This window comes from Penicillium cataractarum (genome assembly GCF_028827025.1).
Source record: "Penicillium cataractarum strain IBT 29864 chromosome Unknown utg000005l, whole genome shotgun sequence".
NCBI classification, from domain to species: domain Eukaryota; kingdom Fungi; phylum Ascomycota; class Eurotiomycetes; order Eurotiales; family Aspergillaceae; genus Penicillium; species Penicillium cataractarum.
This window is the reverse complement of record NW_026622741.1, coordinates 5,133,810-5,149,293: the sequence shown is the minus strand read 5'-3', so window position 1 is coordinate 5,149,293 and position 15,484 is coordinate 5,133,810. Positions and strand designations below refer to the sequence as shown.

General features: G+C 47.9%; 6 protein-coding genes across 6 annotated transcripts; 2 read left to right on the top strand and 4 right to left on the bottom strand.

Moving 5' to 3' along the window:
- Positions 1-24: 24 nt before the first annotated feature.
- N7496_007567 (aspartate aminotransferase family protein) lies at positions 25-1,408 on the bottom strand (the record flags this gene model as incomplete). The annotated part of the gene is made up of 2 exons (XM_056700496.1): positions 25-843; positions 914-1,408. 2 exons carry the CDS (start codon positions 1,406-1,408, stop codon positions 25-27), a joined length of 1,314 nt encoding a protein of 437 aa, XP_056555909.1.
- Positions 1,409-2,048: 640 nt separating this feature from the next.
- On the top strand, positions 2,049-3,870 carry N7496_007566 (uncharacterized protein; the record flags this gene model as incomplete). Its single annotated transcript, XM_056700495.1, has 5 exons — positions 2,049-2,164; positions 2,285-2,353; positions 2,403-2,761; positions 2,822-3,167; positions 3,252-3,870. 5 exons carry the CDS (start codon positions 2,049-2,051, stop codon positions 3,868-3,870), a joined length of 1,509 nt encoding a protein of 502 aa, XP_056555908.1.
- Positions 3,871-4,629: 759 nt separating this feature from the next.
- Positions 4,630-6,110, bottom strand: N7496_007565 (NAD(P)/FAD-dependent oxidoreductase; the record flags this gene model as incomplete). Its single annotated transcript, XM_056700494.1, has 2 exons — positions 4,630-5,520; positions 5,568-6,110. The coding sequence occupies 2 exons, from the start codon at positions 6,108-6,110 to the stop codon at positions 4,630-4,632; spliced, it is 1,434 nt and encodes a 477-aa protein (XP_056555907.1).
- Positions 6,111-7,024: 914 nt separating this feature from the next.
- On the bottom strand, positions 7,025-8,614 carry N7496_007564 (NAD(P)/FAD-dependent oxidoreductase; the record flags this gene model as incomplete). Its single annotated transcript, XM_056700493.1, has 3 exons — positions 7,025-7,942; positions 7,997-8,550; positions 8,602-8,614. The coding sequence occupies 3 exons, from the start codon at positions 8,612-8,614 to the stop codon at positions 7,025-7,027; spliced, it is 1,485 nt and encodes a 494-aa protein (XP_056555906.1).
- A 357-nt stretch (positions 8,615-8,971) lies between these two features.
- Positions 8,972-10,651, top strand: N7496_007563 (CocE/NonD family hydrolase; the record flags this gene model as incomplete). Its single annotated transcript, XM_056700492.1, has 1 exon — positions 8,972-10,651. The coding sequence occupies one exon, from the start codon at positions 8,972-8,974 to the stop codon at positions 10,649-10,651; it is 1,680 nt and encodes a 559-aa protein (XP_056555905.1).
- A 3,770-nt stretch (positions 10,652-14,421) lies between these two features.
- Positions 14,422-15,474, bottom strand: N7496_007562 (nitronate monooxygenase; the record flags this gene model as incomplete). Its single annotated transcript, XM_056700491.1, has 1 exon — positions 14,422-15,474. One exon carries the CDS (start codon positions 15,472-15,474, stop codon positions 14,422-14,424), a length of 1,053 nt encoding a protein of 350 aa, XP_056555904.1.
- Between the last annotated feature and the right edge of the window lie 10 nt (positions 15,475-15,484).

Sequence of the window (15,484 nt, the reverse complement as noted above, 5' to 3'; positions counted from 1 at the left end):
ATGGTAATGGAGTATTTCAGCTATTCACAACCCTTGAATGACTCCAATACAGTCCTGGAGCGCAACCAAAGTCCGCTCGATCAAAACATCCGTATGCGCGAAATTGAGCATCAGGAATCCCCTTCGACCAATCATGATTCCCGCCCGTAGAAGTGAGAAGTAGAAGCAGTCACGCAGGATCCCATCTGGATCATTAGCAAAATACAGCCCAACACAGCTTCCAAATCCGATTATCATGAGCTCACTCCCAAACCCAGCTTCATGGCTGATCTGATTTCCTCTCTCACGTAGTCGATCGCCTAAGTTGTTGATCCGCTGGATTTCTTCAGGAGTCACAATTTTCGAGGCTGCGAGGGCGGCACTCATAGTGAAGACGTTGTTGTTGAATGTCCCAGAGTGCTGTAGCAATTTACTCTCAGAGGAGATTGAGCTCGTCGGGTTGAATTGACTCATGATATCTTCGCGACCTCCAAACGCACCGAAAGGCAACCCACCTCCAAGGTACTTTCCGAGCGTCGTCATATCTGGCTTGATACCATGATACCCCTGTAGACCGTTGTAGTGAAGTCGGGATGTAACCACCTCGTCAAAAATGAGAATCGCACCGGTCTCATCTGCAGCGGTTCTGAGGAAGGAGAGAAATTCCCTGGAGGCTACGCGCATCCCACCAGCGGACTGCATTGGCTCCACAAGAATGGCGGCGAGGTCTCTGCTGATTAGAGAGCGAGTCTTCTCAATGTTGTCGAACACGCCGATAGCAAAATCGTGGGGGATATTCAATGCTTGATTCCCGGCGCCGAAGCTGAGAACGCCGCCGTGATAGCCATGAGAAAACACAAGGATCTGGACGATGACACTTAGTGTGAGGCCAAGTATTATATACACAAGGGATGTTCTTGCGCAGTAGTTATACCTTTGAACGCTTCGTGAACGCCATTGATGTGGCAATCGCGTATATATTCGCCTCCGTCCCAGAGTTACAAAACCGTATTTGCTCAATGCTTACAAACCTTTCCTGTATCGTAGATGCCAGTTTCGCTTCTTTCCTTGTAACTGCTCCCAAACTAAACCCATAATTAACCGCGGTTTCGACTGCGTGGGAAATTTCCGGGTGAGAATGGCCAAAGAGACCGGCCGAAAAGTCGGACACAAAGTCCAGATACCTCTTGCCGTCGACAGACGTGACGAACGCATCCTGGGCAGACTCGATGCTAAGTGGGAAAGGAGTGGCGTTCAGGACTGAGCGTGTGTTGCCCCCAGGAAGAATGAGCTGGGCTTGTTGAAAGGCTTCTTGAGATTGAGGGTTAGACCTTATGAATTCTTGGACCAGCGAAAAGTGATGGGCTGCGAGAGCAGTGGTCCAATTTGGCTGAGCTGACATGCCGGGCATTTTCGATAGAGAGGTCATACTTGTGTATTGATGTTGTCAGACTCGCACTTATAGCCGTTGATCAATGAGAAAGACGACGATAATTGTCATTCTCCGTATCTCATGCACAGCTGACGGGCAATGGGATACTTTGAAACCCACTATCTTGGTAGGCTCATTTAGGAAGGTCGAGTCGAAAACTGGACGCGAATTCTTGGACATTCGGCCATGCGGACATCCCGCCGTTTAGACTGGCGGACATTCGGACATTCGGACATTCCGTATTGATGGATCAACACACTGGAACCGAATTGCCAACCAGGTCCTCCCTTATTTTTCAAGTCCGCCCAAGTCTCCGTTCCACTAATTTACGATACACTATTCGTATGACGAAGGAAAATTGAGAACACTTATCGCTGTAAAATGAATTTAAGTTTTAACCTCCGATATTCTATTGGGCTGGTTGACTCTGGCTGGGTTTATCACGGCCTAGAACCAGGCACTACGCCTTACCCCGCATTCCTTCGCGCTTCCGGAAATTTCAATGAGCTTCAAAGACGCAGACTATTATATATATAACTTGGATAATGCGAAACAGCTTCTGGAATATAGCCCTTCAAAGAACATCCCTCTTAAGGCCTATATGTGTTCATGTTCTTTCCATCTCAATTGCATCACCATGAATTCCAAGACGGACGATCTCGATAAAATTAAGACTGCGTTAGAGTCCGACAAAACTCTCTTCCAGACTCAGACTAAAGATCAAATTGACGATGGGACTATTGAAGCCCTCGGGTACCGGCAGTCATATCGGCGAGTATTGAAAACAATCGCCAATGTCTGCTTGGTTATTGCCTTAACAACGTGCTGAGCCCGCACCTTGTTTGAATTATAACTGTACTTACTGCTCATCAGTCCCATGTCCGCCATATCTGTTTCTGCATTTTATCTTATCTCTTACGGAGGATATTTCGGTTTGACATGGTACGTTCTGCATTCATGTAATACAGGCTACATACTAACATCCAGCCAGGGGATGGTTTATCCCTAGTGTGATACTACTTCCACAAGTGCTGGCGGTGTCAGAGTTATGCTCATCAATGCCGGTTAACGGAGCTTACTACTGGTGGGCTGCAGCCCTGGCACCACCTGCGTGGTCGCGCTGTGTCGGGTTTATCTCGGGCTGGGTCACCATGTTTGGACTGCTCACTGGGATCGCCAGCTTTTCATACGCTGTTGCTGCTGGTCTTGCGCAGTCCATAATGATTGCAAAGCCTGATTGGTCAGCTAGTAATCCGATAATCATGGCAATGGCTCTAGCCGTGGTCGTGTCCTGGGCTCTGACTATGGCACTGCGTCTCGAGAGCATCAGCATAGCCTATATTTTTACAGGTATGCGATGGCCGATAATCCAAGTATCATATTTAACTGGCACTAATTCATAAGCCTCAGCCGCGGTCATGCTATTATATACAATCATCTATCTCATCGCCCTGCCCGTTACACATGCTGTCCAGGGGCAGCCTTTTCCTTCGGCTAAGACAGTGTTTGGGAGTTATCAAAACTATACCGACTGGGATACTGGGGTCGCTGTAACATTTACATGGTTTTGTGCTGCCTGGGTGAATTCTATCTGGATGGCTCCAGCCTATGTTGCTGAGGAGACACATAATTCTCGGATCAGTGCCCCGAAGGCTATGATAACATCTTATTTGTCCACTTGTATGATGGGCCTTTTTGTGACGGTAATCACTGCATTTTGCATCCCAGACATGGATACCCTCGCTGCAGACCCTTCGTGAGTTCTATGATATCCCTCTCTAGCCAACTTCTAGAGAAAATCAGAGACAGGACGAACATATTACTTACGGCGCTGATACAGGGGCTACTACTTCTACACCGTCCTTCTAAACCACTGGGGCCGACAAAAGGCCTCTGCATTCCTTTTATTCATTGCTCCGTTCAGCACCTTTGGCGGCAGTGGCATGCTCCTTACCTATGCCACTCAGATTGCCGCCTTCGCCCGTGATGGCGGTCTCCCGTTTGCATCCTATCTCACCCATATAAACAAGCGCCTCAATCTTCCTTTGAATGCCGTCTGTGCGCTATCTACCGGCACAGCTCTTCTACTTCTCCTCTCCTTATCGGAGTCTGCAAAACAAATCATCTACTCCCTCGCAGTCCTGTGCGGACTTTTAAACTCGGCTGTCCCTGTCGGCCTGCGTCTGTTTGCTGGCGACCGATGGATTCCAGGCCCATGGAATTGTGGAAGATGGAGCAAACCGATCCATGGATTTGCGTTCTTGTCACAGATTTATTTTATGATTATGGAGTCCTTTCCCCTTTATAAGGCTTGGGACGCGGCTACGACTTTCAACTATAATTGGGTCGTGACACTAGGAGTTTTACTCATCTCGATTGTGCTTTATTTGACTTATGGAAGGAAGTTTGCAGGAATTCCATTGCAGGAGAGGGGCGCTGGCGAGAATACTGCTAGATAGGTTTGATTGACGATGATTGGCGCGGATGTATTGATCTGGACGTAATCCATTGGTGTAGGTATTTCATTTGGTGACCAATGGCTTGAACTCCCAATTTGCTGTGGTGAATGGAGGCCAGGGCAGCATTAATTAGTCTGTTTCCCTTGTCGCGTGTTATATACTACCGCTTGAACATTACGGGTATTGCTGGGCTTCACATTTTCCATAGTCACAGGTTGTTTCTATCTTGCCTGACAGCATTACTCATCTTAAAGTTTCTCTAGTGATTTCGTTTGGTTCCACTGTTCTAATTAGTCATTTAGAGTAACACGCAGCTATTTTGAAATCGATCTGCTTGAACATATGTTGTCGCCTCGTTATTTCTGAACAATTGAGTCCGCCTATCTCATCTAAGTGATGAAATCCATCTCTAGTCCATTATATGGCAGGAAACGCTATGATAGACGCAATGTCAGGCAAAGAGATAAGGAGCAAATGCGGCATGGCATTCGCATGCCAGAAAGGTTTAGCTGTGATCTAGTTGTACGTTCATATATAAATAACTAAAAAGTGCTTCGATAACAATATCTACGAGCTTAGTGGTCTATTCTTCCCGCGGATATTATGCAGGGGAGTTCAAATGAAAGTGATCAATGCAAAAACAAGGACGGATTTGACAGGACGAAATATAGTGCTTGCGTAGTGGCACTTCGCTTGGTCGCAGCGAATCCAGAAAGTAAAAGCTCGGAACGGCAGATTACCCAGCATATACGAGATAAATCATTCTTCACTATCAACCTGCTCAGGGAGAAGACGGCTCGCAACGAGAAGAGAGTTCTCCACTTTCAGCGCATTTTCTAGCCTCTGTTGGGAGATCAGGAAAGGCTCAGGAAGCCACTGTGGCGGATCGTTGCCATTGACCATCATCGCCACCGCCTCACCCACGCGCCAACACATACACATGCCTCCGCCGTTGTACCCAGCTGCTATCCATTCTCCATCTCCGTTCCGGCTGGTTAACTTGCGTGGGAGTTTTCCAACAAGAGGCATATGATCCGACGTCATCCCCTGCACACCTGTCCACTCACTCACCAAATCTCCGGTTCCCGGCTTTACGCCAAGAAACTCATGCAATTGTTCTTGGAGGTAAGCAGTTGATCGCGAGTTATTGATGGCGTCGTTTGAGGTAAGGGTTTCCGCTGCGGTCATATAACTCCCGCCAAAAAAGTAATATCCGGACTCGAGATTTTGCTGCAGATAGCAGAGTTGTGATGTTTTGGCTCCTGATTGAGAATCCTGCGTGGGGGCTTGGATGGTTGCCCAGCAGCAGAGCTCGCGACGAGCTACGTGGAGATCTTGGACGGTCATGGTTTCAAGATATGGAAAAACAAGGCCCCGAAGTGGCGGGAGGAGGTGACTGGAGTAGCCATTTGTACAGTGGATGATTTTTGACGCTTGCACTTTACCACGGGGGGTATGGAGAGTATATGGGTGAGATGCTGAGAAGCTAGGATCGTGTGTGATCTCTAAAACAGGCGTATGTGTTTCAACTGTCAATCTAGGTGAATACTCTTTCAGGAGGGCTTCCCAGACACATGCGATGAATCTGTACGGCCAAAGAGAGTACCCTGAATATAGAATAGCTCCGACCACGCCGTGAATATCATAGTCCTGTTCTGGTTAGCGGTCGAATACTGATAATAGATATGGATACACACCTTCAATGCCTCTTGCCCTGATATAACCGTGTAAGTCCCCATATACTCCGGCTTATCTTTCTGGAACTCGGACACACTTCGCTGTGCAGCCTCAAATAAGCCCTGGTCCCTAAACGTGTGAATCCGTGTCACAGCACGCAATTGTGATTCTTCAGCCGCATACTCCTCCACAGCCTTCTTCGTCGCCTTTATGGTGCCAAAAGTGAAGTCAATTAATTTCAGGGCCACGTCTCTGCCATGCACAGACTTGATCTCCTCGTAGCCGAGACCACCATAGGTTAATAGGTTCCCGCCATTCCGGCCAGTCGCGCCGGAGCATAGTGTTCGCGCTTCAAAAACGGTAATCCTTTCCGAGGAGTTGATAGTGCTCTGGAGCAGGGACTTTGTCACGCTTGTTCCAGTTATTCCGGAGCCAATCACAGCGATGTCAGTCATTTCTGGCAGGACATCTGTCTGGACAGATGCTAGGTGATGTTTGATATGAAGCCAATATGACTCTGTTGCATTGGTTTTGGGAAGGCCTGGATCGGCTTCCAGGAGCATTTTGAGCCGCGATTCTAACCTCGGGCGCACAGTCAGTTTGTTGTGCTTGAATTAAGGGTCACAAGAGTATAGCATACCCTGTGTGTCCATGATCAACGAATCTTTCCCTTGAGGGTTCGCCTATGGCTTGGGAGTCTCCTGTATAGCCAGAGCTCGAGTTAATAAGCCAAAGCTTACAGCCTCAGCCGCCAAGGTTAAGACTAAAAGAACGCAAGACGCGGCAATTCGGCTCATAGCAACACTAACAGTGTTCGGATAGTCCGAAAGTGCAGTGGACATACCGAGCGCCATAGTTAATTTCCTCGCTCCGCAAGATCCGCTTACGAAATCGGGCTTCCTGTATGTACTGGGTTCCGTACTTTTTTGTACTTTCATCATGAAATGAAAAATGAAGACTAACGTACATCATAAGCAAGCGGTAAATCCCAGAACACCACCCAAAAGCTTTCGAACACCCCCTGCTTACATAATGTTCTGCCTGCAATAAACATTTCCGGATCTCCACCAGTATTCCCAAATTTTAATCGAAACAATGGCTGATCTCCAATTATACGTTATAACTGGGAGGATTTGAATGTAAACCCATAAATTCTACGTTTTTGATTTGTATTTATCATGGGTCACAATTTCCAGCAAATGCGGTGTATGTCAGGTGGTGAAGGGGGTGGTCGGAAACTTTTGCGGTTCCACTGTACTGTAATCTCGCTCTCAATTACTACTGTATACTTCGTCTTCCACTAAGAAGGTTCTTACCCAGGAGTATCAAGTGAAGGCAACCTCTCATTACTAATAATCAGGGGCCTAGAAACCGCATTTGCTACATGTTGTGAAGTTGTTCATTTGGTTTAAGATTACGTAAATACGCAACTCGCGATGAACAGATTCAAAAGTCACTTTAGAACATTGGCTAGCGGCTAAAGAAGTGCCGTCTGATTTCTTTTCGAGGATGCCGGTGGAAAGTATCTCATCAACTCCTCCACGCTGGCTTCCGTGAGAAGGTTCCGATTAAGCCGCTCAGCCAATAACATGAATGCCTTGGGAATCCAATCGCTCATCTTTTCGCCTAAGATTGTCTTCGACACTGCTTTTCCGGAGCGCCAGGCATAACACATTCCCATGCCATTGAACCCGGCTGCTATCCATTCTCCTTTTCCGCTTCTGTGACTCACTTCCTCAGGGACCGGGCCCACAAGCGGGAGTTTGTCCGCTGTGTAGCCCATCACGCCGCTCCATTCACTGATCAATTGAGCTGACTTGGGCTGCTTTCCTAATAATGACGCGAGTTTTAATTCTAGATGCTGCGTAGTCCCCGGTGTAGGGAGTGTATCATCGGTGCTGAGGCTCTGCTCTGCTGTTGTCCGCTCCCCTCCGAAGAAAAAGTACCCCGATTCGGCATTTTGCTGGAGATAGTATGTCCCGAATGTCGTGGTCGTGGTTGCAGGATTGTGGCGGGGCTGATGATGATGGCTCCAAGTATACTGCCCGCCATTATTAGGAACTTCCGGTCCGAAGTTTTGGACCGTCATAGAGCCTTGATGGGCGTATAACGGACCCCGGAGCTCAGGAAGAAGATGACCCGTATAACCATTCGTGGCGTAGACAACATGGGTTGCTCGGATAGCGCCTCGTGGTGTGTTTATAGTGTAACAAGGCTCTGTGCAGCAGCATTTCTTTTCATACTGCAAAGACAAAGCCGGAGTGTTTGTTTCCAATTGAAATCTTGACTGATATTCCTTGACGAGTCGTTCAAACACCTTGCCCACAAGCTTGTACGGCCACAAAGCATGAGCCGAGAAAAGAAGAGCGCCTGTGACACCATGCAGCCCGTGATCCTAATTGTCCTGATGAGCTGCCCGCTGAGTTGTTCAAATGGGGAGAGAATATACCTTTCGGGCCTCTTCCGGGTCAATGAATTTGTAAAACCCCTGCATATCCGGCCGCTGAGCGACAAACTCCGCAATACTTCTCCGGGCAGCTTCCAAAGTCTCCACATCTCCGAAAGTCCGGATACGGGTCACACCTCGATACTTGCTGTCTTCCTCCCAGCCATGTTGACGGATCAGTGTCACGAGGTCATCAAGAGTGTGGAACGTGAAATCAATGACTTGAAGGGCTTCCTCCACTCCCAATTTCGTCTTCAAAAGATCATAGTCTGTGCCCCCATACGCCACCATATGTCCGCCATTTCGGCCACTGGCACCCGAACAAAGCGAGCGCGCTTCCAGTACAGTCACGCGGATAGTGTCGTCGCCTTCAAGTAGATTATGCGCGACACTTGCGCCTGTGATACCAGAGCCAATCACGACAACATCAGTGTCCGGGGCCAAGGTGGGGGATTGGTGTTCTCCAAGGGTGTGGGGAATTCGCAACCAGTATGGTTCTCTGGTATACGGCCGCGGAAGACCGGGGTCCGCCGTGATAAGTCTAGATAACATATATTCTAACTTCCGTGTTAGTGATATTCCCGGGAAGGGCTAGGTCATGCCCTTACTGTGATCCTTCATTGTGTTCACTGCAGCTTGTTGCATGAGCCTGTGTGGTGAAGCCCCGGCATCAAAGTAGACAAGTAGTATTTATCTTAATTGTGAAACAGAGACTCTGTAATCAAACGGCGCCCTGTTATCGGACAGTCCGAGAAGTCGAGATGACCTCGGTAACTCCGCTGCTACGGATAATTGATTAATCACCATCAAATGGCTCGTATAGCTCAAATACCAGAACAGCCGGAAGGGCATTGAATGCATGAATATCCACCGACGGATATCAAAGCAGAGACCCAAGGAAAAGAAACATAAATTGGGGTCCTCTTTGTCATAATTACTGAGTTTCAGACAACAAAGAGCAGTCGTCACCCTGGCACCATGGCTATCAAAATCATCCAAGTCTTGACAGCAGAGGATAGTTCTCCTCTGGCTAAAGAGTTCCACATACCAACCCGAGACGGTGTGACACTGGCTACAGACGTTTACCTGCCTCCCAATTTAGATGGCCCGAAGCTATCAGCCATCTTTGTTCGAACACCATATGACAAGTCTAGCGACTATACATCCCTCAAGCACGAAGCAAAATACTATATGAGTCGCGGTTATGCATTCATCAGCCAAGATGTACGCGGCAAACATCGTTCCACCGGGGAGACGCTACCCTACACTTATGATGTTAACGACGCGTACGATACTGTCGAGTGGATCACGCAACAACCGTGGTCGAACGGTCGCGTTGGAGTTACAGGTGTGTCATACTATGGCTTCACGGCTTGGGCTGCAGTAGCTAGTGGTCATCCGGCCATCAAAGCCGCTGTTCCCCAAGCGACATCCGTCGATATGGGAGCAAGGCACGTTGCATCTAGGTGGCAGCAGGATGTCCCGTCTCTGTCGTCTGTCAACGATCTTCTCCAAATCTGGACGAATAACAACGGTTACCTTGCCGCAATCGACTGGGCGGCTGATACTGCCCAGAATGTCGTTGGAAAAGCTGGCGATGTACTTGGAAAAAACATCTCTGCCACTAAGATGCTAGGTGAGAGAATCTATCATCAGGGCTGGTTCAACCCTTACGGCGACCGCCATCCATATCATACGACTAATATACCGATCCTGCACTGGCAAAACTGGTATGACCCTGGCCTAGCTCCAGCGGGGATGCGGGATTGGAGACATTTCAGGAGCTTGGCGAACCGCAATCTCCATTACCTACGAGCAAACTCTGCCGACCATGCAGCGTTTTTGCTCGAAAATGTGGGTGATTCGAGTAAGATCGCATACATGAATGAGGACGCAAGAGAAAGGAGAATTTCGGACGAATGTGGCGAGGTGGCAGATTTCTTTGATGAGTTTGTCAACGAGATCAGGCCTCAAGTGCCCCGAGTGAGGGCTCGCTGGCATCTAGGTCATGTCGGATGGCAGAGCTCGACCGAGTATCCGCCTCCATGTCATCCGGTGAAGTTTACTCTCTCGTCCACAAAGAGTGATATAGGCTACCAAATGTTGATGAATGAGGAAATAACCAACCTTGCAACGACGTTATCCTGGGTGCACGACCCAAACAGCCCGGTGCCGACATCCTTCGATGTTGAGGCCCTCTGGTATCTGCTTGCAGCATATCCGGATGAACGAGAAATGGCCAACCGTGACGATGTCCTGACCTTCCGCACGGAGCCTTTCGCGGAGAATTTTGATTTTTGCGGACAGCCAACGCTTCAGCTGGATCTTGACTTCTTGGGGCCCTCTACGCACCTATTTGCGAAGCTACAGGACGTTTATCCCGACGGAACGACCCATCCGATTTCGTTCGGTCGGGCAGTGATCGATAAAAGGATGGGGCCCGAGGTACTTCTACTACTTGACGATAACGCATATCGTGTGCAAAGGGGACATCGGCTGCAGCTACAGATACAATCTAGTGACTTTCCCATCTTCATCGTCCATCCCGGTACCGAGGAGAATCCATGGATCGCTTCAAAGAAGGAGAAGAGCGAGCATAGAATACGCATTGGTGGTGTGGGGGGAGCTTCCCTCAGTCTCCCGAGGATCGAAGTGTGAATTCATACTGTACTACTACGTAGCTTTCAGTCTGTCGATGTACAATACATCATGGATAAATTATAACCAGATTTCCAGCTTGGTTTGACATCGGTAAGACCGAGCCGACTGCATTAGCGTATTTAAGATCACCAACCCCGCACATTTCGGGGTTTACTTTCCGACTTATCTGGCGAATTCTGGCTCATCAAGCAAACACAAAAGATGGGCGTCAATGAAATTAGTGTTAATCATACAACTTCTTTCTGCACAGTAATCCAATTTCTTACTCATTCTTTTAGTGCCGTTCCTGTCGCCAACGGAAAGTCCGCTGTGATCGGGTTGAGCCAGCATGTACTCCGTGCTTGTCCCGCAAGTTCCGCTGCCAATATGATTCTCGAAAACAAAGGCCGAGAAAGTCGAAGTGAGATTCTTCTTTTAATTCCCGAGCGATCATTTGTCTTATTAAAATTAGGCAGTACATTAATCGAAGAAGGTTGTCGCACGACAACGGAACTCCGCCGTATCAACGAGAAGCTGCGCCACCATCTCCAGTTCGTGACCCAGTAATAAACGCGCTTGAGCAAGATCCTTCAACGTTCATCGAAAGCCCGTCGAGCAACTACGAATCCACTCCATCTAACGTGACTCATTCGTCTGTTCACACACCTCTTCTCACCGGCACTGCTAGCCCATCCGCCAGAAGCTATATATTCTCACGCGTGAGAGATCTCAAACTCATTTCACACAATTTCATTCGTAGCCTCGAGGACTCTTGTGTAGATGAAGCACAGGAACATGACTTATGTGGCATGCTGGATAGCATTGACCAAAAGGTCACCGAGGCTACTCAAACCTTTTCGCAATCTCCAAATCAAGACTCTGTCGATTTCCCCAACCTTGCCATGCCCTCCCCAGCTATTCAAAGGAAATGGATGAAAGGTTCGGAAAACTGAGATAATCCGATAAAACTTTTATATTGACTAGACAAATTAGACTTCTTTAGCGAGTTCGATGTTCTCTTACATGCAACAAAAGTGGAGAGGAGTCTTCTATACTACATGACTGATAATATAGGAAGCCCTCACCTCCAGTTCTCAAGAACGCTCCTTATCGCCTACTATTGTGCGCTTTTCTACGGCTCCAGTATAGACTCCGATTTGCACCTAGCTGGCCAATTCGCCGAACCGATTTATCAAAAATTATGCGTGCTCACCAGATATTGGAAGCAAAATATTCCTGCCACCTCGCTTGACATTTTTGCCTGTCTACTGTTGGTAATTATCCCCTCGTTCGTCCTCTTCAGAATTTCCTCACTGTGATCAAGTCTTTATTACAAGGGCTGATTCATTGGCTGTTGCTCAAAGTCCGATATTATGATCATTTTTATGGACACAAAGGCCTCCTGGTTCTATTTTAATAAATGCTGTCAATTGGCAAGCGCACTCGGATATTTGGATATCGATGCAGACAAAACCCCTTTCTCGCGAGAGTCTCATAGTATTGAGCAGAATGCCGAAGAGAAGAGATACGTCTTCTGGGAATTGATTCAGAGAGACTGCTGCTTTCGGCTAATGCTTGACAGGTCTTCAGTCATGTCCATTTCCCGGCCAAAAGTTGATTTTCCGACTCTATCATGTGATACCTTCAATATTCCCAACACGGAAATGAAACAGCTATACTTTGTCGTATCAATGCGGATAATATTCGCTGCATTGCGAATCTGGAGTACACAGACACCTTCGCCATCTGACGCACTGAGTCACTCAGACGACTTGCTCGAAACGGCTCAGATGGAGATAATAGGAATTCTCAACAGCTGGGATGTTGTGCGTAATATTGCCTAAAATTGAATTATGAGTATCCTTTCTGATACACCCTCTTGCAGAAGGCGCATTTCCAGAAAGCTCGCACAGAAGCATGCCGATGGATCTTCGCGGATCTCTTATTCTATGGATATATTATTGTCATGCACTTGGAGATACGGCAACAAGAGAAACGCCACAGGGCACTGTCCCAGGTGTCTCGGGAAACAGCGCTTGCATACTGCGAACTAGTCAGAGAGGCCATTGTGGAGGGCCGAGGACCTCGTGCTTGGGCATCGAGGTACGTGAATTCCTGGAGCTGCAGAGTCCATTACCATCATCTAAACTCACCATCACTGTCTTATCGGTATCTTTCTGTAGATACCTCGGCTTGTATACCTTCGCACCAGCTCAGATAATTTACCAGAGTGTCATCGAAACCGAAGATCCAATTGCTGCATCTTCCTACCTCGCTGTTTTGAAGTGGCTGTCTTCGGCCACCACGGATTGGACCTGCTATTATCCGGGGCAAAAGGCTGTTAGCCTCATGGGCTCTGTCTTGCTGGCGTTGTGTCAACAATTGCTTCCACTCAAAAAGAAAGGGCGGCCATTTCAAGAGCTTTAGCTTTTCAATATACACATTGTCATCAAAAGGCAAAGGAAACACGATGTTATACCTGAGGGGCAGTGGAGAATAGCTTCATATTGTGTCGTCAGGTCCTTGATATAATTTAACACGATAGAAAATACCAGAACATACAGAGAATAACTCAAAATATATATTGTTGGTACCAAAGCAACTGTCGGTAGCCAGCATCATAGTCAACGTAAGGGATATTGGGCAATGAAGGTGGCTTATAAACTGGTCTGGCGCTTCTCGCGGCGGCCCTTTTCTGTCGAGATATTTCCCAGCGGCGTTTGATATTCGACCACTTATCCACACACGGTAGTTGATGGAGAACGTTGCATCTATCGCAAGCAAAGTATTCTGGAGAACCTCGTTCCAATCGATTCAAGACCGAAAGCTTCTCCTGTTCTGTGAGAGGAGACTGCCGGCTGATTTGTCGTAATGATAGCTCCCGAAGTCGACGATTGCAAAGTGACAAACAAATCAGGTCAACGACCGAAAGAAAATCGGATATTGACAAGAACAGCTCTGGGGGGAGCCCGGGGAGCTTGTTGGTAGGGAAGACCTCAGAACAAAGGTTAATCTCCTTGTTTATTTTGTGAGGCCGCTTGAGGTAGCGTTTAAGACGAGCACTTAGATATTTCATCGTGAAGGTTATTAGGTGGTGGTGGTGGTGGTAGAGAAGTCAAAAGTGCGAGGAGAGGAAGGAAGGAATTGTAGGAAATAGGGACTTAGGAACTAGTATCAATTAAGACGACTATTCTAGCTTGGTGGTCTTCACCCATGGGACATTTAACATAACCGACTATACTGGATACTTGTCCGATTCTGTTTTGGGTATTGACCTTTTTTGCGGCGGTCCCAGATCGGGTTGGACTAGTTCCCTCTGGGGAACGAGTGAATAGTCTCCAAGGATGCGATGCAATAAATTATGAGAGCGCAGATACTGTTCAAAAGTATAAACAGAGCTGGTATAATGAATGATAGTTAATCCAGCGCTCCATTCAGGCTGTCTTATAGTTCCCGCCCAACCTAGCTTGACAACACTTCAAAATAACTATGACAAACATGCTCTACAAGATCATCCGCAAACTCATTCTAAAGTTGTCTGAAAAGACGATTCAAAAGAGATAAAGTGGAAGCATATATAATATGACCTTTTCTCCGTTCGCTAGAATCGGAACCGCTAAGAGCTGATCATTATCTCCGCCCTCTTTGAGTTCCTTGAATGGAGATTCTTCGGTTTTGATTCAGGGCTTGTGGGTTGAAATTCAGACAAAAAGAGCCACATAAACGGCGATAAACCAGGCCGTGATGATTGCTGCATCGTACAGCTAATTATTTACTATGTTACTGGTTCACTCCTCTCGAGCGAGGGATCCAATTCTTTTCAAGGCAACATCTCGTACTGTCTGAACGATATCACCCGCCCTTTGCATCGAATTCACCATCCCAACACCTGTCCCGGCCCATAAACTACCCATATCGTGAACATCCAGGGACTCAGAGCCCGACCCATTCATTTCCGAGGCCAGCCAACTTCGAATCTTTTTGATATCCATACCCGATGCATACTGATCATACACCCTATTCCGGAGACACCGTCCGTCATAAGTAGCTGGCCAGAAATTGGGCCCCCAAATTTCGTCAAATACCCGTGATCGTGCCGTCGCTTGTCCACCGTCAGAAGCCTTAAAGATTGCATCACGATATATTTGCGGAATACGTGTTTCTGGTGCTGATAGGAATCTCGTTCCCATCACGACCCCCGATGCGCCGAGAGCTAGTGCTGCAGCAGTACCTCGGCCATCAACGATTCCGCCGGCCGCGATCAAGGGAATATCGCCGTTCCCATGATGAAGGAGCGTATCCGTGACCTCAGGTATGAGGCTCACGATACTAGCACCGTCCTGGTGGCCGTGACCACCAGCATCACTGCCTTGTAGAACCAATGCATCCGGATGACATGCTTGTACGATTTCCAAAGCTGCTTGCACGCTACCCAATTGAACCCACACCTGCGATTTTGGCGATGCCTGACGAATTGCTTCAGTCCACTGTCGAATATCATTTGCCCCAGCGAACGAAAGCCAGACCACAGCCGGTTTGTGCGTTTTGAAAAGCCTCATCCATGCTTCCATCGGGGACCCGAAGACTATCACGCCAACTCCGATGGGTAAAACCTGCGGATCGGGAAGGGTCGCTATGAGATCTTGTAGTTTGTCACGCGCCATTTGTAGCTCGTTTGATAGCTGGTGCATATCATCCAGGAAGCCGATTTGGCCTAGTCCTCCGGCACGACTAACGGCAATGGCAAGCTCGCTGAGTGCAGCGCCGCTCATGGGGGCGTTGGCGATGAGTGGTGATTGTACCCATGGGAGGGTCCTTTTAAAAACGTTGCCGAAGGACATTCTCGGAAGT